Source organism: Anarhichas minor, unplaced genomic scaffold (genome assembly GCF_050575085.1).
Source record: "Anarhichas minor isolate MPS153535 unplaced genomic scaffold, ASM5057508v1 ptg000021l, whole genome shotgun sequence".
Classification (NCBI taxonomy): Eukaryota; Metazoa; Chordata; class Actinopteri; order Perciformes; family Anarhichadidae; genus Anarhichas; species Anarhichas minor.
The window spans coordinates 10,360,578-10,387,014 of NW_027466467.1; the positions used below are offsets into that span (position 1 = coordinate 10,360,578).

At 40.4% G+C, this 26,437-nt stretch overlaps 3 protein-coding genes across 3 annotated transcripts in view; all 3 read right to left on the reverse strand.

Moving 5' to 3' along the window:
• Positions 1–1,983: 1,983 nt before the first annotated feature.
• LOC142954954 (uncharacterized) lies at positions 1,984–3,182 on the reverse strand. Its single transcript, XM_076096330.1, has 3 exons — positions 2,918–3,182; positions 2,422–2,797; positions 1,984–2,315 (listed from the first exon to the last, which is right to left on the reverse strand). The coding sequence occupies exons 1-3, from the start codon at positions 3,117–3,119 to the stop codon at positions 2,153–2,155; spliced, it is 741 nt and encodes a 246-aa protein (XP_075952445.1). The 5' UTR covers positions 3,120–3,182; the 3' UTR covers positions 1,984–2,152.
• Positions 3,183–5,814: 2,632 nt separating this feature from the next.
• On the reverse strand, positions 5,815–12,702 carry ube2j2 (ubiquitin-conjugating enzyme E2, J2 (UBC6 homolog, yeast)). Its single transcript, XM_076096329.1, has 7 exons — positions 12,552–12,702; positions 9,764–9,894; positions 8,870–8,910; positions 8,567–8,669; positions 8,333–8,471; positions 8,161–8,241; positions 5,815–8,064 (listed from the first exon to the last, which is right to left on the reverse strand). Exons 2-7 carry the CDS (start codon positions 9,892–9,894, stop codon positions 7,774–7,776), a joined length of 786 nt encoding a protein of 261 aa, XP_075952444.1. The 5' UTR covers positions 12,552–12,702; the 3' UTR covers positions 5,815–7,773.
• A 3,327-nt stretch (positions 12,703–16,029) lies between these two features.
• The window catches only part of LOC142955022 (arf-GAP with coiled-coil, ANK repeat and PH domain-containing protein 3-like), a 48,797-nt gene continuing 38,389 nt past the window's right edge, over positions 16,030–26,437 (reverse strand). The window contains exons 11-26 of the mRNA XM_076096403.1: positions 26,152–26,264; positions 25,579–25,630; positions 25,265–25,365; positions 24,924–25,035; positions 24,564–24,796; positions 23,910–23,979; positions 23,635–23,729; positions 23,171–23,391; positions 22,927–23,019; positions 22,573–22,674; positions 22,167–22,387; positions 21,642–21,751; positions 21,012–21,122; positions 20,215–20,276; positions 16,901–16,950; positions 16,030–16,098 (exon numbers count right to left, since the gene is read on the reverse strand). Coding sequence (XP_075952518.1) covers positions 16,030–16,098; positions 16,901–16,950; positions 20,215–20,276; positions 21,012–21,122; positions 21,642–21,751; positions 22,167–22,387; positions 22,573–22,674; positions 22,927–23,019; positions 23,171–23,391; positions 23,635–23,729; positions 23,910–23,979; positions 24,564–24,796; positions 24,924–25,035; positions 25,265–25,365; positions 25,579–25,630; positions 26,152–26,264 — 1,815 coding nt within the window. The remainder of the gene's footprint in view (positions 16,099–16,900; positions 16,951–20,214; positions 20,277–21,011; positions 21,123–21,641; positions 21,752–22,166; positions 22,388–22,572; positions 22,675–22,926; positions 23,020–23,170; positions 23,392–23,634; positions 23,730–23,909; positions 23,980–24,563; positions 24,797–24,923; positions 25,036–25,264; positions 25,366–25,578; positions 25,631–26,151; positions 26,265–26,437) is intronic.

Consider the following 26,437-nt stretch of genomic DNA (forward strand, 5'->3'; position numbering starts at 1 on the left):
AAAAAAGGTTTGAACGACATAAGATTTATTTTCACATTTACTAAATGTTTGAGCTTCTCTTCTGTTCTTTTCCTGGTATTGAAGGTTGAACTTTGACCTTTTTATGATTTCTCAAAATATGATACATCAACTGTTTTAAGTCACAATGTTCTGATTTATTTATTTTTTTATTACTTTTTGACATATTTTAAGTCATAGTATCTATGACTGATTTTGACATACTTATTATTTTGATAATTTTTTTGCGTATGATCGTTACTTTTTTAAGTCAAACTGTACGATGACTTATTCTGACCTTTTATGCTATGAACATTTTAAGACCTTATTTTTAAATACTGTACAATAGCTTTAAAAAAAAAACTTTTCAACATAACTGCGACATTTTAATTTATGACTTTTTTAAAGTTACTGTTTTATGTATTTTGATATTCATACTGTACTATGATTCATTTTGACATATTTTACTGTGACTTTCTTTTTTACATATGATGGTTTGTTTATTTCTTTATTATTTCTTTATTTTTAACTTTTCAAGATAATAACTATGACATTTTGACCTTTTTTGCTTTTATTACTTGTTCATGACATATTTAACCGTGACATTTTATGAAGTTTTTTAAGACATATAATACTATACTATGGCTTTTTATGACATTGATTTGATTTGCTATGCTGTGCCTTTTATATAAATGTACAGTGGCTTTTTTATGAAATACTATACTATTACATTTTTATGAATTCTTTCAACACACTATACTATGACTTCTTTTTTTTAAACTTTTTTTCAACATATATTGTTCGAAATACTATGCTATGACTTACTGTATATATATGACTTTGTATTACTTTTTTCGGCAAACTATATTGTGTTATTTCTTTTTCCTATGACTTTTTTAGGATATACTATATAGCTCTGATCAGCTTATTTTAAGGTGACGAAGAGGCAACAATTTTCAGGTAATTATACACAACCAATTTCTACCAATAGATCGCCCAAAGTCATAGACTCTGGCCCCTTAAGGAAATATTGTTTAGAAAAGTATTGTTTGAAACAAAAATATGTCTTGAAAGGTTTTCTGACATTCACACATTACTTTACATCATATTTTCTTTGACATAATGGTGTGAAATACACAATGTTCATTTTTAATAGTTAAATCCAAACTCCTGAGATCAACACCTTTAGGTTTACTCCTGATGTTAGTGCTGTTTTTTTATCATGGTTTTAAAAAAGCAAGTCGCATCAAAAATACTGTTTTTAAAGGTTGTTTTTTTAGATTTATATGTTGAACAAATTTTAAAGTTTAGAAAAATATATATTTTTCAGTTCAGCAGATTAACTTATTAACTAGTTCAAATAACATTTAAAGCCATTTAAAGCAGCAACAATATATTTTTTACTAAATTAATGATATACAGTATATGTCAAGGTGCATATCAATAGTTTTCATCTGACTCACCTAGACCGAATGAAGAAGAAAGTATACTCCAGCCAAGAGATGTTTTTGAACAACTTTATTAAAAACATTTAATTTCTTTGGTCTCAGAGATGATGTTAACTAACGTGGAAATGTGCACAAATGTCTGAGTCAAGCAAATAATTAAATAGTAAATTAAATAGTTACGGATTTATTTCTGTTCAATAAATAAATCAGAGTAAATTGTGCTTAAGAATTTAGAGCAACTTTGAGAACAATCCTTCGTGTCACCAATACATGCAATGATCCACATCAGACCTGTTTTTATTACAACTGCACCAAAACACATGCGGGCAAAGTGACAAAAATAGTGAAAAAATACATACATTTATAAATACCTATACATTAAATTACATAAATCATGTCCTCCAAATCAGAATGAGGTCTTCCCACTTTAATACCATGCTGGTTGTTAAAGTCAGTTTTGGGAAGCAAATTAGGATTGATGAATATGGATTTGTTGATATTTCACAGTTAGTCATAAAAAAAAAATTCACATTTCAAAACTTCACACAAAGCTGTTTAGGTCCTTCGCTCCAAAGACACAAGCAGGGACCTTGATGCAGGCCCCCTGAGATATCGGTCCTGCACAGCTGCAGAGACGTGCTGCCACATTCATCAGGTCCGTAAAATGTAAGTTTAGCTAAAATGTATGGAAAAAGCCCAAAATGTCACTAGTGAGGCATTTGGGTTAAACGTGCTGAGGAAGGGAGATGCCGCTGCCAATTCTCCTGCGGTAAAACTGTCAGAAGGTGTCCATCCCGTCCTTTGTGGTGCAGCACGCAGCTGAATATTGTTTGAAGTGTGGACATGAAGCCACGGTGTCTTGAATCAGGGCTAAAGAGGAACAGAGAGAGATCTGTTGGATCGGGCTTGCACACATTACACTGCTTGCTGTGACAGAAGTAGAATCTATTAGAATAAAAACTGAGGATACACTTACAGTGTTGACTTGATGAGTTGGGTCTTTGTCTTTTTCAAATCCTGCATCGATTCTTCATTCTTCTGCTGCTCCTCCGCAATCTGGTCCCAGATGTCCGTGTTAACCCACAGGGCCCCAGGCAGGGTCAGACTGGCTCGGGTGCAGGTAATCCAGCGACACAGCGGGCAGCAGACGCTGCGGATGGACCCCTGCAGGTTGGACAGTTTCTCCAGGCAAGGCGCGCAGAAGGTGTGATTGCAGTGGAGGAGCCTCGGGACCCGGTCGCTGCGCGAGTACTCGTAGCAGCACACGACACACTCCAGCTCTTCGTTTATGGACATGGTGAACGAGTGGTGTGTAGAGACTAGAAGCAGAGTGGAACTCTTCACCGCACAACCTGCAGCACATGAGAAAAATCAAATATTCAATATCAGAAAAATTAGGAAATTATTTTCTTGATAAATGTTCCACAATAAAAATATAAACAAAATATCAACTGTTTTAGAACAATACTTACTGTGAGGGTTGATTGCTTTAGTACTGAAGGTAAAGTGTCTGCTGGACTGACGAAGCTCTGCTGTGACTGTTGGCTTGCTGCTTCGGAGCTTTAAAGCCTTCCCAGCATGGTCAGACGTGACTCGTCTTGTCATGTGATTCCAACAGTTCCAAGGAAGCGGCCTCATGTAGAATTCAACTGAAGTGTGCGAGAGTGCCAACATATTATGCAAATAACTTTAATAGCCCAAACATCTAAATCATTGTCTAAATCAAGAACATAAATCCTTGACCTCGTTAAACGATATGTTGTTGATGTTTCTGTCACAGAAGCACATTAAAAAGAAGTTTTTCTAAAATGCCCTGCCAAGCAGGGTAATTTATTTGCATTTACTATGAAAACATACAATGTCACACAAGATTAACTGAAGCATGGAAATTTGGGCATTTGCTGTATAATCACACAAAAACGCACTGATCATCACCATCATCGTCGTCATCATCAGTTTGTCTTTTTTAAGATGGTGCCAAGAAAAGAGCAATAAAAAGGCAAATCTTCTGCTTTCAGAGCATTTTTCTGTTGAACATTAGATACACAGTAGAACCATCTTTACTAAATGCAATGCACAACAGTAATTATCAGCCAACATGTGAGCCTGGCCCATGGACAATATCCTTAGAACCGTGACACAGAAGCCGAGGCAGTTTCTATAAATAAGAGAACAAAAACAAAAACAAAATGATCAAAAGGAAAATAATATACAGAAACAAATGGTGGTTCTCTTCTTCTGTCTCATTACATGGACCTTTATAGATTGGTGTTGTATTGGTCAACTAAACCAATTCAAAAAACAAAAAGAAAGATATTGGTCTGTATGTACTTCTGTGCAGACACTGGGTTCACTGCTTGGCTCATGGGTTGACAGGAAGGAACGTCTGGACTCGCATCAGACTTTGACCACCGATCAGTAGCTCGTGCGCAGACTACCATGCCGAGCTTTATGTTTTTTTAATCTTTTATGATAAAGAGAAATATAGATATAGAAAATACACTTGTCAATACCTCTCTATATTTTTTACTAAATTAATGATATACAGTATATGTCAAGGTGCATATCAATAGTTTTCATCTGACTCACCTAGACCGAATGAAGAAGAAAGTATACTCCAGCCAAGAGATGTTTTTGAACAACTTTATTAAAAACATTTAATTTCTTTGGTCTCAGAGATGATGTTAACTAACGTGGAAATGTGCACAAATGTCTGAGTCAAGCAAATAATTAAATAGTAAATTAAATAGTTACGGATTTATTTCTGTTCAATAAATAAATCAGAGTAAATTGTGCTTAAGAATTTAGAGCAACTTTGAGAACAATCCTTCGTGTCACCAATACATGCAATGATCCACATCAGACCTGTTTTTATTACAACTGCACCAAAACACATGCGGGCAAAGTGACAAAAATAGTGAAAAAATACATACATTTATAAATACCTATACATTAAATTACATAAATCATGTCCTCCAAATCAGAATGAGGTCTTCCCACTTAAATACCATGCTGGTTGTTAAAGTCAGTTTTGGGAAGCAAATTAGGATTGATGAATATGGATTTGTTGATATTTCACAGTTAGTCATAAAAATTCACATTTCAAAACTTCACACAAAGCTGTTTAGGTCCTTCGCTCCAAAGACACAAGCAGGGACCTTGATGCAGGCCCCCTGAGATATCGGTCCTGCACAGCTGCAGAGACGTGCTGCCACATTCATCAGGTCCGTAAAATGTAAGTTTAGCTAAAATGTATGGAAAAAGCCCAAAATGTCACTAGTGAGGCATTTGGGTTAAACGTGCTGAGGAAGGGAGATGCCGCTGCCAATTCTCCTGCGGTAAAACTGTCAGAAGGTGTCCATCCCGTCCTTTGTGGTGCAGCACGCAGCTGAATATTGTTTGAAGTGTGGACATGAAGCCATGGTGTCTTGAATCAGGGCTAAAGAGGAACAGAGAGAGATCTGTTGGATCGGGCTTGCACACATTACACTGCTTGCTGTGACAGAAGTAGAATCTATTAGAATAAAAACTGAGGATACACTTACAGTGTTGACTTGATGAGTTGGGTCTTTGTCTTTTTCAAATCCTGCATCGATTCTTCATTCTTCTGCTGCTCCTCCGCAATCTGGTCCCAGATGTCCGTGTTAACCCACAGGGCCCCAGGCAGGGTCAGACTGGCTCGGGTGCAGGTAATCCAGCGACACAGCGGGCAGCAGACGCTGCGGATGGACCCCTGCAGGTTGGACAGTTTCTCCAGGCAAGGCGCGCAGAAGGTGTGATTGCAGTGGAGGAGCCTCGGGACCCGGTAGCTGCGCGAGTACTCGTAGCAGCACACGACACACTCCAGCTCTTCGTTTATGGACATGGTGAACGAGTGGTGTGTAGAGACTAGAAGCAGAGTGGAACTCTTCACCGCACAACCTGCAGCACATGAGAAAAATCAAATATTCAATATCAGAAAAATTAGGAAATTATTTTCTTGATAAATGTTCCACAATAAAAATATAAACAAAATATCAACTGTTTTAGAACAATACTTACTGTGAGGGTTGATTGCTTTAGTACTGAAGGTAAAGTGTCTGCTGGACTGACGAAGCTCTGCTGTGACTGTTGGCTTGCTGCTTCGGAGCTTTAAAGCCTTCCCAGCATGGTCAGACGTGACTCGTCTTGTCATGTGATTCCAACAGTTCCAAGGAAGCGGCCTCATGTAGAATTCAACTGAAGTGTGCGAGAGTGCCAACATATTATGCAAATAACTTTAATAGCCCAAACATCTAAATCATTGCCTTTGTAAGCAAAACATAAATCCTTGACCTCGTTAAACGATATGTTGTTGATGTTTCTGTCACAGAAGCACATTAAAAAGAAGTTTTTCTAAAATGCCCTGCCAAGCAGGGTAATTTATTTGCATTTACTATGAAAACATACAATGTCACACAAGATTAACTGAAGCATGGAAATTTGGGCATTTGCTGTATAATCACACAAAAACGCACTGATCATCACCATCATCGTCGTCATCAGTTTGTCTTTTTTAAGATGGTGCCAAGAAAAGAGCAATAAAAAGGCAAATCTTCTGCTTTCAGAGCATTTTTCTGTTGAACATTAGATACACAGTAGAACCATCTTTACTAAATGCAATGCACAACAGTAATTATCAGCCAACATGTGAGCCTGGCCCATGGACAATATCCTTAGAACCGTGACACAGAAGCCGAGGCAGTTTCTATAAATAAGAGAACAAAAACAAAAACAAAATGATCAAAAGGAAAATAATATACAGAAACAAATGGTGGTTCTCTTCTTCTGTCTCATTACATGGACCTTTATAGATTGGTGTTGTATTGGTCAACTAAACCAATTCAAAAAAACAAAAAGAAAGATACTGGTCTGTATGTACTTCTGTGCAGACACTGGGTTCACTGCTTGGCTCATGGGTTGACAGGAAGGAATGTCTGGACTCACATCAGACAATCTTGTCAATACCTCTCTGCACTACTTGCCCGGCCTGTGACGCATCATCAGATATATACGCTTTGCGTGCAGAAAGTAGACCCTCCTGATGAGATACAGAAATACTGACAAGTGTATTAAGTTTGACTAGTATCACATTGTTGCGCACCGTTTTGGGACTTGTTTTTCTTATTCTTTTATTTTTACATGTAGATTTGCAGCCGTCTTTGTCATTGAGCACTAATGAGCCTCCTGACCATTCACGGGTCACACATCAGGTTACAAAGCTTCCTGTTATCATTCCCCATCTGTCAACATGGACCAAAAGGCATTTCTTCTGAACTTCCATTTGTGCTTGAAAATCACTCAGACACATTCTTGGCACAAGTATGATCTACAATATTGTTTTAATGTCAATCTTTGACCGGGGCTGTTTGGGAGAAATGCTTCAAAGTGGTCTTTCGGGTTTGTGTGTTGAACTCATCCGTGTCTGTATAATTACGTGTTCTATTTAAACTAGAGCTCAACATATTCCTAGCAAGGAAAACAACCCAGGTACACACTCGTTACGTAGTGAGATTAAAGGGGGAGGAACCAGTTCTTTAGCTGTGGCTGCAGGTTACTGGCACCTGATGCCTCGATGCTATTTAAGGCATGCAAAACGAAAACTGACAAATACAAAAAGAGCGTTGTGTGTGTGTGTGTATGTATGTCAAAAATGCACAACATTGATGAGGCGAATCACACAACTGGTCTTAGTGGCTCTTCCTTTTCTCTTGATTTTGGGAACTTTTGGAGTTGCAACAGCATGGAGTCACAGCCCGAGGAGTCTCTTAGATCTGATGAGTAAACACTGCAGAGGGAATTACTTCTTGTAAAAGTGACGGGCAGGGAGACGCCTGCTTTGAGAATTAGCAACTTAAGCGTTTTATCAGTAATGTTCATGACGCAGGAGAACAATGGTGCATTTTAGCATATTTCTGTTGGTGTGACCTGCCTCCAGCCTTCTTCTTCTTTAGTTCTACACTCTTCCACAACCCATGAGCCAAGTTTGTTCCTACTGCTGACATAAACCACTGAAGCACAGAGTGGATCGCAACCGTTTTTTTAATAAGCCCCTCCAATTCCCCGGCCCTACTGCCACTCCCGTCCCTCCCCCACCCCCTCCTCCTCCTCCTCCTCTCAATCCTTCTCGGGTGGGTCGGCTTTGAGTTTCCGTCATCCAAAGTCCATGGTGGTGGTGGTGGTGGTGGGTGTGGTGGTCGTGGAGGGGTTTAACCCAGGACTGAACATCCCTCCCCCACGTAGTGTGTTTGGAGTCCACTAGCTGGCTCGCCTGCAGGGGGGGAGCGCCGCCCTACAACGCCGGCTCCTGTCACTCCTGGGCTATGCTCCTCAGCACGTACTTGACCGTGTAGGCGAACGCTGCAAAGCCCACGATCACAAACAGGTTGGCAAGAGCACCACCTAAAAGTCCGTGGTTGCGATTGGCCTGCTGCAGGCCAGGGGCGGGGTTAGCGCCCCCGAGGGGGACGGGAACTCCGTTGAGGGCGGGGAGCCCGTAGTGGGCGTGCTGAGGGTCCCCGTCAGGAACCACGTCGGGTAAGGGGAGGGGCTGAGTGCGGGCGCTTAACTCCTCCTGGGCCTTCTGTTTCTGCTTTATCTCCTGGTGGAGGGGAAGGAAGGAAATTGGACGGTATTAGGCCAATAAAAAAAAAAAAAAGAGTTAAGACAAGACGTTAGAGATCCCCCTCATACATACATCGACCACATCAGGGAACAGCTCACAGAACACTTTATCCTTGAGGTTGAAGGTCAGGCTTTGGGCTGACAGCTGTCTTTTCTGGAGAAAAAATAAAAAAGAGATATTTGAGGCGTCACAGGCGGGTTTTACTACCATGTGCTGCATTTTGGGGTCATTCGTTCGCACTCACTGTGTAGTCGGAGGTTTCAATGCTGCCGAGGGTGGGGCCTTTCTCCACCATGAAGCTGAGCAGACCTGTGAGGATGGTGGAGACGGACCACGCAGGGTTCCACGTGTCTGGATGAAAGTCTGTGATGGACAAACATAACCTGTGGAGAAGACAGGGCGGAGTTACAATAAAAGAGCATGAGCAAAGTCACTTTCAAAAACTCATTTAATCCAACAATTAAAACCATTTTCTTACCTTGTATTGCACTTAAATCTCCCATTTGGTGTTATCATATAGATGCTTGGTGGTTTAAAAGGAAATTCCCGAGGAAATATGAGTTTTCCGTGATAATATCCTCCTATGGAAAATGGAATTTATGACATCGCATAACACGAAAAAGAAAGGCCTGCGTACAGCTGAGACAGAACATATGCCTCACTACTTCTGAAGTTACATCATTCACCAAACACAGAGATCAGCAGGAATCAACTTGTCAAAATATGCTGAGTAACCGAAACTACTTGAGTGCGTGTTGTGTTAACTGGGAGCAGGTTTTACCTTCATATGGAGTTTTTTCAGGACCTCTGACTACATAGTGCCTAGAGAAGACAGAAAACAAATTCCATTAGTGACTAAAAAAATAACATTCAAAACTAATTTTTGGTTAAATCTCCATCCTGTAGAACTGCATTAATGTGCTCGCAATGGCCTAGAATTAAACTCTACCGACTGGTTCACTTCAGTAGCTCCACTTTGAATTCTTTCTTGTTACGTTTCCGTCATCTTCAACAAGTGTCCTGGTAGTTAAGATGCACATCATACAGCTGCACCGTCCTTAGGACCGTCATACATTTGTTTTTAACCACAAGAAGTTCATCTGCGGTCAATCTCGAATGCACAGATAGAGATGTTGAGATTTCTGCTCTAACTGACTCAGTTGTTCTTTGTATCTGTTCTCAGCTCATTAAAGTGCAGTGTTGTTGTCTGTTTAATAGTTTTATTGATTTGACGGACATTGTTTTGCTAACACTAATCACAGATCATCCAGCCACAGAACAAGAAAAGAAAATACATGACCATGACTCAACACTAGTTTCGAACAATTATTAAGAATGTGAGTGATTAAGGTATAAAAACACCGACGTTATTACAGGAACCAGGAAGAAAGCCAAATGATGATTGGTGGTAGTGACACATAACGGCTTTTATTGTTAACATGTCATAATTCTTTATAAATAGCTGTGTACTGGTGCTTGAGGTTTTCCCTGGAAGAACAAATATTAACTTTTGCTTATCTTTATTACACATAAGAGCCGTAGTGATTTAGTGACGTGTCAGAATTAGAGAATGTTTAAACTCTGCTGAGAACATAAAAAAGGTCCAAGTTAGAGCTCTGAGATGCAGCGTATTGGTGACGATGATTGCCGGCTCTTGACGGGATGGAACCCTTACCATTCTAGGATGTTAGACGGGAGAGGTTCTGCACAGATGTAAGGCACAGGGTCTTTCTTTATCCGGAGGTAATCCTGCTTAAGTCGCTGAGTGGCTGTAGTTGGAGCTCTCTTATTCCCGTTGCTGTTCATCTGAGGATTTAGAGGACATGCAAAAAAGGAATTAATGAAATTCATCTGGATATTATCTCTTGATATGCGTTACTGATACACAGAGGCACCACTATCAGGTTACATTGCCTTACAATACTAGGCCCAAGTGTGGCCTTCCTTTACATTTTTTAAAAATGTTTTACATTTGACTGATGGCATGGTGTTCATGATGATGATGAATTTAAATAGCTCAACACAACTAATACTACAAGTGGTTTCTCCAAAATTCAACACAAAATGCCACTTTTAATGACCACTGCAGTCTCAAAATGATTAGACCCCTTCATAACAAGCATCTTTAGTACTTAGTAGAACACTCTTTTGCCGTTATGACCTGATGCAAACGTGATGCATAGCTAGACACCAGGTTCTGACAGCGTTCCTGAGGAATCTTAGCCCATTCCCCACGGGCAATGGCCTCCAGCTCTCCAATATTCTTGGGTTTGCGTGCTGCAACCGCGTTCTTCAAATCCCACCAGAGATATTCTACTTCTCAGCGTATGCTTCATTCTTTCTCCTCCAGACATACTACTGATCCATAGGCCCGAAAAGTGGTTTATTAATATGGTTTTGAGCATATTGGAGCCGACTTTTCTTGTGCTTTTGGCTCAGTAGTGGTGTACGTCTTGGAGTTGGGGCATGGAGACCTTCAGCGTTTAGTATGCAGCTTACTGTGGAAACTGAAACCTCAGTGCCTGCTGCCACCAAGTCCTGCTGCAGGTCTTTTGCAGTCACTCGAGGGTTTTTGGCCACCTGCCTCCTCAGAAGTCTGGTGGCAGCCGTCGATAGCTTCCTCTTTCTGCCACGTCCAGGTAGTGTAGCCAGTGTTCCTTTGACTTTGAACTTGCGAACTATGCTTCCAACGGTATCTCTAGGAACATTCAGTGCCTTTGCTATCTTTTTGTATCCTTTTCCTTGTTTGTGCAAGGCAATGATCTCTTCTCCTAACTTTTTGGACAATTCTCTTGACTTACCCATGTTTCTATTATGCAATCAAACGTCACTGCCAGTCCATGTATTTGATGTGTTCTATCTCAAGCACACCTGATGCAACTAATGAGGCCCTTGATTAGTTACATCAGGTTTGCATCAGGTCATAACAGCAAAAGGGTGCTCTACTAAGTACTAAAGATGCTTGTTATGAAGTGGTTGAATCATTTTGAGACTGCAGTAGTCATTAAAAGTGATATTTTGTGTTGAGCTAAATTGTCCTTGTTTGAGTTGTTTATTGAAAACAGCTGAAAGTTTGTAAATTTTGTCAATAAACCTAATTTGCAATGGGGGTTGAATAATTTTGAGTGCAACTGTATTTCAATCCTGCAATGAATGACTGATCTTTGGATTACCTATTAGCGCACCAATGAATTGTTTAATCTGTAAAATGCCAATAAAGAGTTGTGAGCTGTTGCTCACAGAGTTTGACCCACAGTCAAAAGACCCAAAAGCAGTCAATTTACAAATGATACAAAAAGGTATCTTGTCATGATACAAAGACAAGCAGAAAAATCTCATATTCAAGTTGTAAACCAGCAATAATTCACAAATGTCACTGATTAATCTTATGGCTGTAGAATCAGGCAGCAGTAGCATTAACAGCACTACTGTTGGGGATTTATACTACAATTCCTGAATAACATTTCTATTGCGGCAACTGTTGAGCGGGTCGTACTTTAAACACACGGTTGCAGTTTGACCCCTCTAGCTCCTACTGTCTGCATGTTAAAGTGGCCTCGAGAAACATACTGAACCCCAAGCTGCTCCCCGAGCTCTTCACAGCAGCCTACTGCTCTTAAACGGCTTAAGATGGATAAATGCAGGGATCAAATATCATGTATTTATATGACGAGCTTATTGTTTGTTTTTGAATAATAAAGTGCAACGTTTACTACATACAGGACACATCAGCATAATGAACTTGAAACTATTACAGTTTAAAAATGGAAATATGCAAAGTACTAGTATTTTGAGACTGTACTGCTACATGTATAGGCAAGACATGATTTAGATTTAAATGTACATCTAACTGTCATTCCATCTCAGCCAACTGAACTCAAGATAACTTCTCTATCAGCAAACACTGCTGACCCAGAGTCATGGTGCCAACAGCCGACAGTATAACGCTAATGCCCTGTACTTTAACTGTAAGAGTATTGAAACGATGTCAGGGTAAATTCATAATAAACCACGGGCTACTTATCGTTAGCGCAATTTATTTATTAACTGAGGCTAATCCGCAACGTTACTTGGCAAGCTACTGCTACATCTCTGGCTAACCGCACAGATCGATTTGTTAGCTCAATATCTAACAACGGACTGTAAACTGTGTAGATCAACTTCAAACTGCATAATCTCAACATATGTGACTGACAATGTTTTTTATCAATCACAGCGTATCAATACTGTCCTCCCAGACAGGATAACTTGATACAGCGCCTTCGATTAAGCTAGCAGGCACAGCTGATGAGAAGTCCTGTCTGTGTGTACTATGTTGACGTTAACGTTAGCTAACGTAGGCCGGAGCTATGTTTGGCTACCTAGCGTTAGCAGCGGCTAGCACAAACAGTTGTGTTACAAGCAAGAGCTATCCTCCGCATCTCTCGTATTTACAAAGTAGAGGAAGTGTAGTATAGACATACCACTCCAGTGACGACAGATATTCGTGGTTGGACACGAAATAAAACTGTTGTTTCTGTTGTCAAACCCCAACCCGATAAGACGATGACACCAACGTAGCTTTAGCTATCGCCAGCAGGAGGAAAAATCACGCTTCCGGTTTACTTCTTCTTCTTCTTCTGTGATGTTTAACGGCAGCTTGCATCCTATTACTTGAATTACTGCCACCTTTCCAAGTGGTGATAACATGTTCTACAGTTTCTGGGGCCTGGTTGTGCTTGCTGTGTCCTATTCTTAACCTTGATATTGCGACCTCTTCTCTCCTGTTTATATCGTACACTGCCCACTTTATTTTGAATTAAATGTAGGTGTCTCCTGGTCCCAATGTTGTTGCCATATGTTGTTGATATTTTTTCCTTATAATGCCCTTTCCCTCTGGTTTGGATAACTTGATACAGATGTCTATATTATTTTCCTTTAGTGCGTGTTTAGCTAGTTTGTCAACTTTTTCATTTCCTTTGATACCTTTATGAGCCAGAATCCATATAAATGTAACCTCAGTGCCTTGTTTTTATTGCTTTTGAGTGAATTGACATTATTTTGAATAACAGATCTTGTCGAGTATTGGACACATCTGACTTTAGACTAGAAAATGCAGACATGGAATCACTGCAAATAAGGTCTGTGTTATGAACCCGCTAGGGCCATAAAAAGTGCATCCAACTCAACTGTATACACAGCTAAAATTGCGTTTAAATATTTAAATTTTGTGACTAGGAACTGCAACATCAGAGCCTGTACTGTCTGTGGGTCTTTTGATTAATTGGTAAAAACATGCACATGATCGGAGTAGTTTTGATCTGTATACCCATCGAACTCACTCACTAAATCTGCATTTTTATGTCTTACCTTAATTTGCAGTAATCTCATATCTACCTTTGGATCTTAGCATCCACACAGGAGTTACTGGCCAAATGACAATAGGGCAAAACTCTAAGCTTCTTGCTGTTGCTTCTCCAATCCAGCCAAAACTGGCCTTTGGTACACTATGTCTTTCCCAACATGCCTGTATAATACTTTTTTGGTTGGGTGAGTATCTTCATGACCACACACTTGTTTTCTGCGTAGACACATTGTCATTTCTCCTGTCTCTACTTGGAGGGCGCACCCAGGTAATGTTCTTACTGCACCAATACGAACTCTTAGGGCCCTGGTCTGGGTAGCATAGTTGTTTAAGTGTGGTTTCTGATGCTGAACCATATGCTATACTACCATCTGGATTTAATTAGAGCTATGTAAATGTGTATCAAGGATGCAATGTCTGCTCCCCAGTCCAACCCTGCCAGACGTCTCATCACATTTCTAACTTTTTTACACGTATCAATAACATTTTTAATGTGGTGTTAATTTGCTGTTAAAGTGCACTCCTAAAAACCAAAATGTCTCTACTATTTCTAAATTGTTTCCATACAGCCTCAGATAAAAGTTTCCCCTCGTTCTCCTTCTTGTAAAGACTATTACTTTCGTTTTTTCAACTGAGAATTTAAATCCCCATTTCTTCCCCCACATTTGAACTTGTTTATCCCTTCTTGCAGTTTTTGAACTACATGTTCCAAATTTCTTCCATTTTTCGATAAGACCCCATCATCCGCAAATAATGACCTTCCCATGGTGACACCGTTGCAAAGATGTCATTTATTGCAATTGAGAAAAGTATATGACTTACCACACTCCTTTGTGGAGTACCATTTTCTACCTCATATTTCCTTGACATTTCAGCTCCTACTTTTACCTGGATAGTTCTCTCATGTAAAAAGTTCATTATCCAATCAAACAGATTTTCCCTGAGTCCCATTAAATGCATTTTTGTCAAAAGCCCTTCCCTACATAGCATGTCATAAGCTCTTTCTATATCAAAAAACACTGCCGCCACAGTTTCTTCATTGACTTGTGCCTTTCTTACCTCATCTTCTTCTCCGCCCATACCCTGATTCTCTCATTCCTTTCTACCTCCACTGTCATTTGCCCTTTGTGACTAAGCTCTTCTGACTGATTCTCCTGCCTCACCAACTTAACTGCTTCTGCATAAGATACTCTTCCTTTCACTCATATTTATTGGACTTCCACCTCACGTCTCATTGCTTCACAACCCCAATATGCAACGCTATGTTTCTCTCCACAGTTGCAGCACTTTGACTGGACTCCCTCTCAACACGTTCCATATTCATGTTCTCCTCCACACCCGGCACACTTTCTCTTTCCTTTGTACACTTTTGCCACATGCCCAAATTCTTGGCAGTTGAAACATCTCATGGGTTTAGGAGTATATTCCCCAACATTGTATTTTACAAATCCAAAATACAGTACCCTTGGGATGTCTTTTACATAAAACTCTACCAGAACATTTTGTTTCCTTTTTCTCAACTCCCCTTGTCATTCTTTTAGCCCTCTTAACTGCTCTGTTACGTACTCGCAAGTTCTCCGGTTTCCTTCTTCATTTGTGTAGCTGATCTGGAATATTATGCAATAAATAATATTTATTAAATAGTCTATTGTTACCCTGGAATATAATTATTTATAGACCTATCCATTTGTAGTCTATAAATCTCTGAGACATGCATGACACGTAACAAAGTCGCATGTGTCTACTCTGAGTACCCTTTCTGCATCTTTTCAACAATCAGCTTGAGGTCGTCTTGCTGGTGCTTTATGCTTGTTGCTATCATTGTTAGCCAAAGTCGAGAAGAAAACCGAATGAAATGCACAAAAACATTCATGTTTTAGACCTTTGACTACAGGCTATTTATCTTATTTCTGCCACCAGTTTCAAAACAGTTTAAAAAACATTTCATCAGAGATTCACAGTTTACAAAATCAAATCATACAAAACATTAAAGTTCACTTCACTGATTTTCAGTTTAGTTTACTCATCATAGAGAGTATAATCAAGCCTATGGAAACAATTGCATTGGAGGGAGGATCTAACAAATATGGTGTCACATTATAGCAAATATAATATCCAGTGTTTTTGGTCTTAACTTACAGTATACTTGAGACTAAAAGTCTCAGCTTCTGCTGCTTCAATTTTGAAATGTTCTTTCTGAATGAATCTAATGTGAGTCCCACAACTTTATGCAAGTGCAATATTAAATTGTTGCCGTGCATTGCCCCTTTTAAAAACACCATGGTAATCTTTGTCCAGAGATCTTCTGACATGCTACAACAACTGTTGTTAATTCCTTGCCATCAGGAACTGTTTGAACTATATATTATAACATTTTGACACGACCAAGTTATATTATTTTTACCTTGACTTAACATATTTGCTTTTCACCATTTGCTTACGTCTGCAGCACTCACTCCCCAGCATCAAAATATTGTTTTTAATGGCATATGGCTTGCTCCCTCTTGTTTCCAAAGTGACTGAAGAGCGGTCACAAGAAGTGGCGGTCAGTGGTCACTGTGGCTTCTCGCAGTGGCTGAACTGTATGCTCCTTCTCCTCAACTTCTCGGGCTGGAGAGATGCGAGGAGAGAAAACTCGCGAAAGACATCAACGCAGGAGATGTCACCTGCAACAGGGGATACTAAAGTCAAACAGAGCACCGTTGAGACTGCAATACTGCAATCTCCATTTAACCACATTTCCCAATCCACGAAGAAAGACAGATGAAGATAAGCCTTTGCATGAAAGAGAAAACGGCCCAAAGCATGGCCTCAAGACGGAGTGAAGTTCCTCAGTCTACTTTGGTGCTACATACGACACCTATTCCTTCAGGTACTATAAATGACTCATTCTTCTAAGAGTCTTTGGTTTTTGAGTAAATTATTTTTATATACCTACTAAAAACTTAAGCTGTGCTTTATAAACATTTATAAAAGATTCCCCGCTAAATGGGACTCTTGGTTAATTTGCAGAGCAGAAATCAGGAACTTGCAGGTAAAGAGTGATGAGCATCTTGTCCATTTCACTTCTACATCATCCTGGGATTCCTTTTTCCTCTATATTTTTAAGTCACTACCAAGTTATATCTGAATTCATGAGCTTAATATACAAATTTGCATTTCATAAAATGAAGTGTACCATACTTACCCATTATCTGTGACCTAGCCTATACATTTGATGTTTGGACGTTTTCTGAGTATGAACCATCCAAATGTACGGGATTTCTGCATTATAGCTATAGGTTCTAGACACAATAGTCCTCCACAAAAGATTTCTTTGTCCTTCCTTCATTGCTCCCCAGAACACCCAAAACATCAAGACCACTCCAAATGTGTGTGTGTGCAACAGAACCCCACAGCCACCAGAGCAGAGAGAATCACAGTATCACACTAGTCCTCTAGTAAGACAGCCCGGGATGCTTCACTCACTCTATTCCGAACATCCTTTGGTTTAACTCTCCTGCTGCTCGTGGCAACCCCTGTGGTAACAGAAGCAATGATATGTCAGTCAGTGATTATTTCCTCAGGTGGACATGTGCCATTTGCCTGAAGTGTAAGGTGAGGAATTAGACATTTCTGGCATGTGAGAACATTTTTTCAGCGATGGTGTAACAATGCTTGTGAGATCACATAAATGTTTTACACCTTGGAGACACTGAATTATTCAAGGCACAGTGTTGCTGCTGCAGGCTAGAAACTGAGATACTATTTGAAACACATGTGGTCCTATACACTCAAGTTATCTTTAAATTGTGTGTTGACATTGACCTGGTTGTCTGGAGATGTCCACGTGTACAGCTCCTTTATATTTGTCATGAAGGAAATCATTTAATTGCTTTGAATAAGCCCAGTGCTACCCAAAAGTGTGTTATAAACCAAAAGACACACCAGACCAGATTGAAAAAAATAGCATTCTCCCAACATCGGACAGTATTTCTTCATAGCTATATTTATTCAAATTGAATTGAATCTTTTAGAGAAACCATTTTCTGTAAAAGTTTTTCAAATACATTGCTGCTATGTTGAGAGAATGCTATGCATAAGAGATGAGACGGGAAACAGAAATGAGAGCAACGAGCAGGAAGCAGGGTTAGTTCATCAAGAGTTTCTGTTTTATTGTACGTATTTTGTTGTCTTTTTTCCCCTCAGTGCTTCTAAAGACAAGGAAGAAAGTATTTCAAAGATATCCAAATGTCAGCGAGCAGAAGAACACCTCAAACTGCGGTACAGTTCTGCCTGACAGGTTGTTGTTTTTGGAAGAGAATAAAAAGACAGACATAAACCAGATCAGACAGTCAGGATTCGTGATTGAATGCTGAGAGGCAGAAAGTTGGGTTTAAATACACAAGTGTACTATTTACAACAGGTTTGCTTTGAACAGCATCTTTAATCACTCCTATGTCAATACACACAATGGACACAACATTTAATACTTCCGCTAGAGCGATGGCCCTGAACAGTTTGGTCACAGTAGCTTCACATAACCCCCTAGATTGGTTCTACTTGCAGTACATTGAACTATTGCAGAATATCACCTGCCATATCAAAATCTCTCAGGTCCGTCACATTTCTGTAACCTCTTTTCTACATGTGAGTACACCAACAGTGTTTCTACCACTCTGTCACTTCACAAAGCATGGTAAAACTATGCTTTACTCAATCTACTCTGAACAGTTTCAGTTTAAAAAAACAAAAACAACTGTGATATTATACAATGTCAGACACTTTCCCTTTAAATAGTCTTTGGCAGAGGAAATAAACCACAAGATAAAAACAAAATAAAATCACTAAAAAAGAGACAGGCATGAGGAGGTCACCAAAGATTTGGTCCATGGATGGAAGAATGGCACAGAGGTGCAAAAAGTGAGATATTTCTGACACCAGAGGGGTCATGGTGGTACATGCTTATTCCACGGGACTGCACTGCACGACATGATCAAACCATAATAAAATATCTTTATCATGCTCAGAATGCAAACGATGTTGAACTTCCAAAAGTAAATCCTGGTAAAGCATGCAGAGAATACTGCAAGCATCGACCAGTGAGGGAAGCCAGATATATAAGTCCATTGATCCCACACATGTATAAACTGTTCTGAAGAAAAGTGCACCTTCCTCTCACCACAGATACCATAACATGGATGAGTATTTACAACACAATAGAAGTGTCATGAGTCATCTTTGTTTTGTAAAAGGAAGTGAACAGAAGAGCTGTTGAAAGGTGACAAGTAAATCCAGTTGTATATAAACCCTCATTTGTTGTTGTTCTGCTTTGTCTGCACTTCACCTTCACAATTTAGCAAGTTTACATCCCCACATAATAAACAACGGATGACTGCAATTACACTGTAACTACAATTTCCATATATTAGCAAGTAAAATCTAATTTGGTTATGTGTTTGAATGCCAATAATCACAGCAATGTAAGGCCGTTCCAAATGGGAAATTAAATGTCCTAAAATGTCTTTTATGAGTGCTAATACGTAATAATCTGAAGTCAAAATGGTACATGGCAATCTAAAGAATTCCAAGTAATACTTTCAGTTTGAAATGACAATCATTAACACAAATGCAGACGTAAACTGCACCCAAGAATGAATTGTACTGGTGCTCTGGGGAGATGAACATAATTAAAAAGACAGAAATGAAATAGACAATAGATAGATAGACAAAAATAAAAAAACAAATGAAAAAAATATATATAATACTGTAGATGGGAAAAGTGCACAGTTTCTTTTTTCCTTTACATAATGTATCATAATATCATATTATTTAACTCTCTCTCTCTCTCTCTCTCAGTATTCTTTGACACATGCTCACTCACTCACTCACTCACTCACTCACAAAGTATCTTACAGAGCAGGCAAGGGTCTCTTCTCCACAAGTCTTTCAGTATTTTTGTCACAGTTTTACATTAAATCTCCCGTCCTGACATTCTTTATACACAGTAAACTACCCTGCTCACCTCTACTGCAGCAGTTAACTCTTTTTCTATTGGTAATGAAACAAATACCATTTTTTTCACCTCATGCCACAGCACATAGTTTAAAGATTACCCATATAACTTCTAAATACGTATATTTACATCTCAGATTAAGAAGAGATGGGTAAATTGGAGGTCACACAGATGGTCTGGATAGATATTGTGTACGGGGTTTAATGTTCCGAGAGTCTTCAGAGGAAAGAGCTGTTAGGCAAAAGTAAACCCACACCCTCACTCAAGAGGTTAAACACCACGTTATGGTAAGTTAGAGGATAACCCTGTTGGCAAAAAGCAGATGTCATTTTATTGTGCGTGTCATGTAGCTAGCATAGCGTGGCTGTTAGCGAGTAAGCAGAAACATAGTTGTGATGCAGAAAACTGGTGGTGGTGACTGTATTGTCAGTAGAGTTAAAAAGGTCCATCAGGGGTCTCCCTATGACACAACACACCCCCATAAAGCGCAAGTGGTACGCTCCTCTCTCCTTAGACACCCCCAAGAAGTTGATCATAAGCCTGTAAGCAACAGACCTAAGATCAGTGTCTAGGGGCAACTTCGTCTACACAATTATTTTAGGTTGTAATTCAGGAAGAATGTATATATATATATATATATATATATATAGAGAGAGAGAGAGAGAGAGCACAAGCTTCGCTCCTGGATAAAAAAGTGTCCACTAGCACTCTTCTATGGTGAGACAGATGAATTCCTGGATGCACTTCCTATACTGCTGCTCAGTGGGGCTGCTGCTGTGGTATTGACCTGGTTGACCCAATGGAGCCTCCGCCTCTCGCATCTCCTCGTTCATCCGTGCAAGACGCAATCTGGAGGACAGCAGAAAAATACACGGGGCAGAGGGAGACACAGTGATGAAACAGAAGGACACACATGGAAGCAGACATGAGAAATGGGATAGTAAGATGACAAAAGACAGGTGAGAAAAGAATAGGGAGTGAAAAAGTTGAGATGGCGAGGTGAGGCGGGGGAGATAGACCACAGTGGAGAGAGGAGGATGAGAGAAGAGAGGAAAGCAGGGAAAGAGAGAGTTAAGACAACAATGAGGAATACAATTCAGACAATCAACCATCAGATTTTATAATTGAAATTTAATGCAATCTAAAGCTTTTAGATATTGAAGCGTGAAGGTTCATTCATGAACTTCCAGAGCTTCCAGGGCTCAACCACATCTCAGTTTAAAGAAAAGCAAGTAAGAAGACATAGGGTGAATATTATTTTGTTTGTTTTATCACTTTTAGCATATTCCAAGCAGTCTAATGCTCTAGTGTGTTGTTGCTCACATTAGAATGTTAACCAACAAAATGATCAGACTACACATTTCAAAATACAGCATTAATCTGACAAAAAGACACTTTTCACTGAATACAATTAATTTGATTTAATGATGCTGGGTGCAGCGTGTTACTTGCTGAAGGAAAGGATGAGCTACTTTTGATTAGCCAATGAGTTATTTCAACCAACTGTTCTCAAGCATGAGCATCAGTGAATAAAGAGTTATAAGGAACTTGCTCATAAGGGCTAGTTGAAGTAGGATCACTCACAGGGTGACGATGTCTGCGTTGGCAGCCTGGACGGCGATGCTTAGGGGGTCATGACCCTGCTCATCCACCTCCGTCTGAGATGCTCCCCTCTTCAGGAACAGACACACTTGACTGCGCAAAACAAGGATTAGACACAAAGGAGAGAGGTGAATATTAGAGTTATTGACACCATGACAGGTGATGAGAGGGGAAATTAAAGATATTATATGATAGAGTCAGGAGAGCAGATAAACTGATGGTCTCCAGTTACAGATAAGATTTCATGGGCGACTTAAGCTGTCCCAACCATGTTTTTAAATCATCCTTCCTCATGCTGTGAATCACCCTGTCAGGGAGACACGACTCAACAAGAATGTATGCCATTCAAAGAGAGCCACACAGAGAGCTTTTGCTTTCTATAACAGTGCTGTGTCATGACTTTTTGCATTGATCAAACTTCCTTGTATGCTCTATTTACAAGCCAAGAAGGGTCAAAGATTATCGGCTGTGAAATACTTGGAAACTTGAATAGTTCCAGTTATGCTGTGCTCACACTATGAACATTCAGGCTGGAACGTGAACCAGGGCTAAAAAACAAGTGGAAGAAGAACCCTCATAACAACTTCCTGCCACGTTGCAGGCGATCCTTACCCAGTGTGTCCCAGGTAGGTGGCGTGGTGCAGCGGGCCTCTGCCTCTCATGTCCCTCTGGTTCACATCGGCTCCGTTCTGTAGCAGGAACTCACAAGCTATCAGAGAACCCTAGTAGACAGACAGAGTGGTTTGCATTAGTTTATTTGCTTTGAGAAGTCTAGTTTTTGGCATTTTAACAATACTTATTAGAACTTCAACTGTTTAGTTTTCCTCAAAAGGAGGGAAAGTCATGCAATTCATAGCAGCAGATATTATGGTAATGGTGGAGATCTTTCCCATGTTTTTAATCGCTAATGACTGAGGATGTTTATGGCTGTTTACGCATAAAATCTGTGTCCTTCAGCAGGTTATCCACTTTAAATTTTTAACCCAGACAGTCTCCATAGTAACGAAAAATCTTAACAATAAAAATGGTAATAAAATCAAATAAAAGTTTCAGTTGATCAGGCTTAACCATTATGTGTTTACAAGCCTCTCACTTCCAGCTAATTGTCTAACAGGCTGAACAAACAGAGTCTCTCACCCCGCCCACGGCTTGAATGAGTGGCGTTTTGCCCTCCTCCTCACTCCCAGCGTGTATGTCTGCGCCGTGCGCCAATGCCTCAGCCATGAGTGGCAGGTTGTGTAGACGGGAGGATCGGTGGAGTAGAGCCCCGGGGTGGAGCTCCCTCGGGTCCTCGGGGTCTGAAGACACTTCCTGCTCGATCTCCACCTCACCACTGGAGGACTCCTCCGACTCCTCCTCTGAGGGTAGGTAAGGTAAAAGGATGATGCAAATAAATAGGGAGGATGTCTTCTTCAAGCCAACTTTTTGGGTAAGGCAGTAAATAGTGTCCAGTTTTGGTATTAAACTATACATGATATGTAAAACATATGACAAGTAAATGGAACAAAAAGTAACATATAATACAACACGGAAGCACACGTACCTTCTTCTGTGACACTGTCCACCACCGAGCCAAATACCAGGATGTCTGTGCTGCCGTCAGTACTTCCTCCCAGGCCGCTGTCGCTGCTAAGACCTGCAGGGCCAAGCATTGCCAAGCCACGGACACGTTAATCATTACACAGCACATACTGCTCTTCTTATACACACGCACACCGCCATCACTGGAAGGACTGCACAATTAATAGAATGCATTTCAGAAATTGCAATACGAACTCTCTGAGTGTGTGAGTTCTTCTGTCACAGTAAGGACCTCTGACCTGCATCTTCCTGAAAATGTACAATAATCTTGCAAGGCGCATTGTGCCTGTGTGTACCGACTGTGTAGTGGACTTACTGCGAGGACCAGAGCCAGTGTCAAAGTAGGAAAATAGTGAGTCCAGCTCATCTGGACAGAACAGGGAGTCCCGGCGAAACTTTGCTGCAGCAGCTGCCAAAGGATAAAACATCACAACAAGATTCCAGTCTGGGCTTCGGGTTGTATTTGTAGACTCTATATATATATATATACACTTATATCTTGCAGCTCTTAATTTCATGGGCCTTGTGCTTCTACAGAGAAGTTTATTCTCTGCACTGACCTGCTGAGAGGTTAGCAGGTGCAGCGCTGCCCGGCTCGTAGCGATGGTATTTCCTGCGGGCCTTGTGGGGGGCCCGAACAGAGCTGTTGCGTCGCTGGCATTTCTTCACTGTCCAGGGCCGGGACTTCCTTTCACCCTCCACCAAAGCCTCGCTCCCACTCATCTTCTTCAGGAAGCGTTTCTCCACATACTTAGACTTTATCCAAGCCTCTTTCTCCTGTCTGGAGGTAGATGGTCACAAACGGAATATTTTGAATAAATGGAGACATGACATATACAGATAATTCAGTTTAAAATAAGATGGTGGAAACTGAAAGACAGATGACACCATACAGAGAAGTCAGTGAAGACACCTTTAATAGACTTTAGAGTGGCCAAAAGTATCTAAAAATGGAATATACAGAAGAAAGTTTTCCTTTTTGCTATGATGCTCTTCTCCTTGCCAAACAGAGTAAAAGACTGACCTTGAACTGGTGGGTCCCGGTTTTTTCGCTCCCAGCTCCCCGCAGGCTCCCTCATAAATATGGTTGATCACAGTGTTCCCCAATTCACACATCAGCTAAACATGAGAGTAGAATGAAGGAGGGCAAAGATGGAAGACAGAAACAGAAAAAAAGTAGTGGTTCAAAATTGTTTTGCAAAGCACTAAGGAATGTTAGATGAAACTCTGGTGGTGGGAAAAAAAAAAAGCACAGAACAGAGAGGAGAAGCTGCAAGAAAATATGTTGGGGAGATGCACCTTGAGTAATTCTGGCTCCCATGAGTCTAACGTCAGTGAACGCACTTTAGAGCACTGGACACCTAAACTCCTGAAATAAACAAGAAGAAAAATAGATTATATATTAATATTTATACATATAAATATATAATAGATGATATGAAGAAAGTGTAAGGAGAGTATTTAACCACAAGCACAGTTTTACTCTTGCCTCTTTTAGCACAACTGCCTGAGGTGGCAACTTTTTCTGTGACTCTACTCGAGTCTCTAGAGCAAAGCTAAAAACTTCTCTAATTACTTAAACATTCACTTTGGTGACTGTAATTATCATAAGAGTCACATACCCATATTTCTAACTACCTCTAGCAGATATCTTAATAACATGCTGTTTTTCTATTCACAATAGAGCTTTAACTGATGAGTTGACATAATAGCATAGCAGAGTAGTCACTGCAACGTAACATGCTAATAAGATGGGATGCTTTAAAGCAGAAGTTTGCTCATGTAAGTCAGGCGGGTTGTGACAAGTTAGGAGGACTTCATGGACAGATGGTTGAGGTGGCTTATCTCTGGCTACACCCTGCTGTAGATTGTTATTTCACACTGGCAAAACCGGTTCTTTTGTAGTTCTTTCCGCCTCCAAACATACTCTCTCGCATTGTTAAGTGCAGTCACCTGTGGATCCCTGAGCACTCGATGCAGAGCAGGACTCCCAGGTTGATGGAGGCCCAGCACGGAGCCGTTTGGCCACAGTCACAGCACAACTCATTGCCCGGCAGGCTCTGTACCCTATGGAGGAGGCTATCCACGCCTCCCCTAACAAACCTCTCAGCCCTCTCCCCCCTCTCTCTGGGCTCGCTGGCAGAGTCGATGCTGCTGGTGGAGGGCGAGGCTGTCCGGTCCAAACGCTGCAGACACAGGTGGACAAGTCAGAGACGGAGAATCTGAAGCTACCTGGGGAGCAACTTGTAATGAAAAGAAACACCACTCGTGTGCTATTATGTGACTGTTGCGTAGTCATGTATGTGTTCATACCTCGATGTAATAATTGTCGGCGATGTCTTTGTAAGCAGAGGCGATGCTTGCCTGGACTGCCTGGATCCAAGCTTGCCGCAGCTTCTCAGACTCTGCCTGCAGCATACAGCTCCTGCAGGTTTGTAGAGGCCAGTTATGTAATACCTGCCCACAGCTGTCGAATGCTATGAAGCTACATGTTATTTGGCTGATAAGTAAAATCCAAATGATACAGTCAATAATGTAACAATTAATGAGTGAAAATCTAAGAAGATTACAGCAAAAGCTTTTAGAGAGGTTTAGTTTGGATTAGCCTTTATCCTTATAAAAGGACACACACACACACACACATTCAGACTTACTTAGAAGGTGAAACAACCTCGAAGCAGAACCGCCTCTCATTGTCTTCACACGGTTTGACAGAGCACAGCCTCAGGTCCTCCACCACCACTGTCAAAGAGTCCTGTCATTGGCAGAGAAGGTCACAACAACTCTATCCTATTTTACTCCTCAAGCCACAGAAGCAGGTTATCCTGCTCATAAATCCACCATTATTCTCCTCTAATGTGCAAACTATTAATCATTTTACCAATAACGCTAAACCATCAAACATTTTTCAATAGTTTACTCTTAGTGAAGAATTAGTTTAGTTTACATTGACCAAATCAAACTGTACCTTGAGTTTCTTTTGGTAGACCAGCTGGCTGTTCTGTATAGAAAACCACCGCCTTGAGGAGGGGAGAAGGTATGAGATTTGACAGTTTGTGAGAGAGAGACATGATCAATCAAATGTCTGCATGCTGAAATTTGTCCTGGAAGGGAAAAGCACTGGACATTACAATGGTGATTAATAAATCTGTAGATGATTATGGATACGTTTTGGAATAAGGCGAAGGCCAATGAGGGAAATTCTTCTTTCTTATACAAATCAGTTTCTACGGTAATAGTCATCCATCACATTAAGGAGTTCATAGACAGTCCAAAGTTAAGAAAAGACCCTTGACATTGGCGCCTTTAGAATTTGGTGGAAAATATTCAAATGCTTTCTCAAAAAACAGACCAGACCAGACCTTTCATTACAATACATTGTCTTTTTATTGTTATTTCACCCTGTTTACTAACTAACTGTTTTACAGTTCATTGTTTTGCATGTGTACCGGTTTTCATTAACTTTTATCAGAACGTCTTTTGAATTGTAAATTGACTCCCTCTCTGTTGTGCTCTCCCTCTCCTCACTTCACTCTTTTACCTGTTCCAGGTCTTGAACGCATTGCTGGCCCTCTTGAAGAGGTAGCCCTCCATGACCACACCATTGGGTGCATCCACATTAAATTCCAACTTGTGGTCATCATAAGAAAAGTCCTGTTGGGGGGGGGGGACACATAGGTGCACAAGATCAATATAAGGGTATTGCTTCATTTATTCAGCATGCTTTCATTTTAAATGAAACAAATAAAACCAGTGTACTGCAAAGACCAAAGTTTCATGATTGAGTTGCTCCTGCTTTGCAAAAACAATGGATGCCGTCCTTTCAA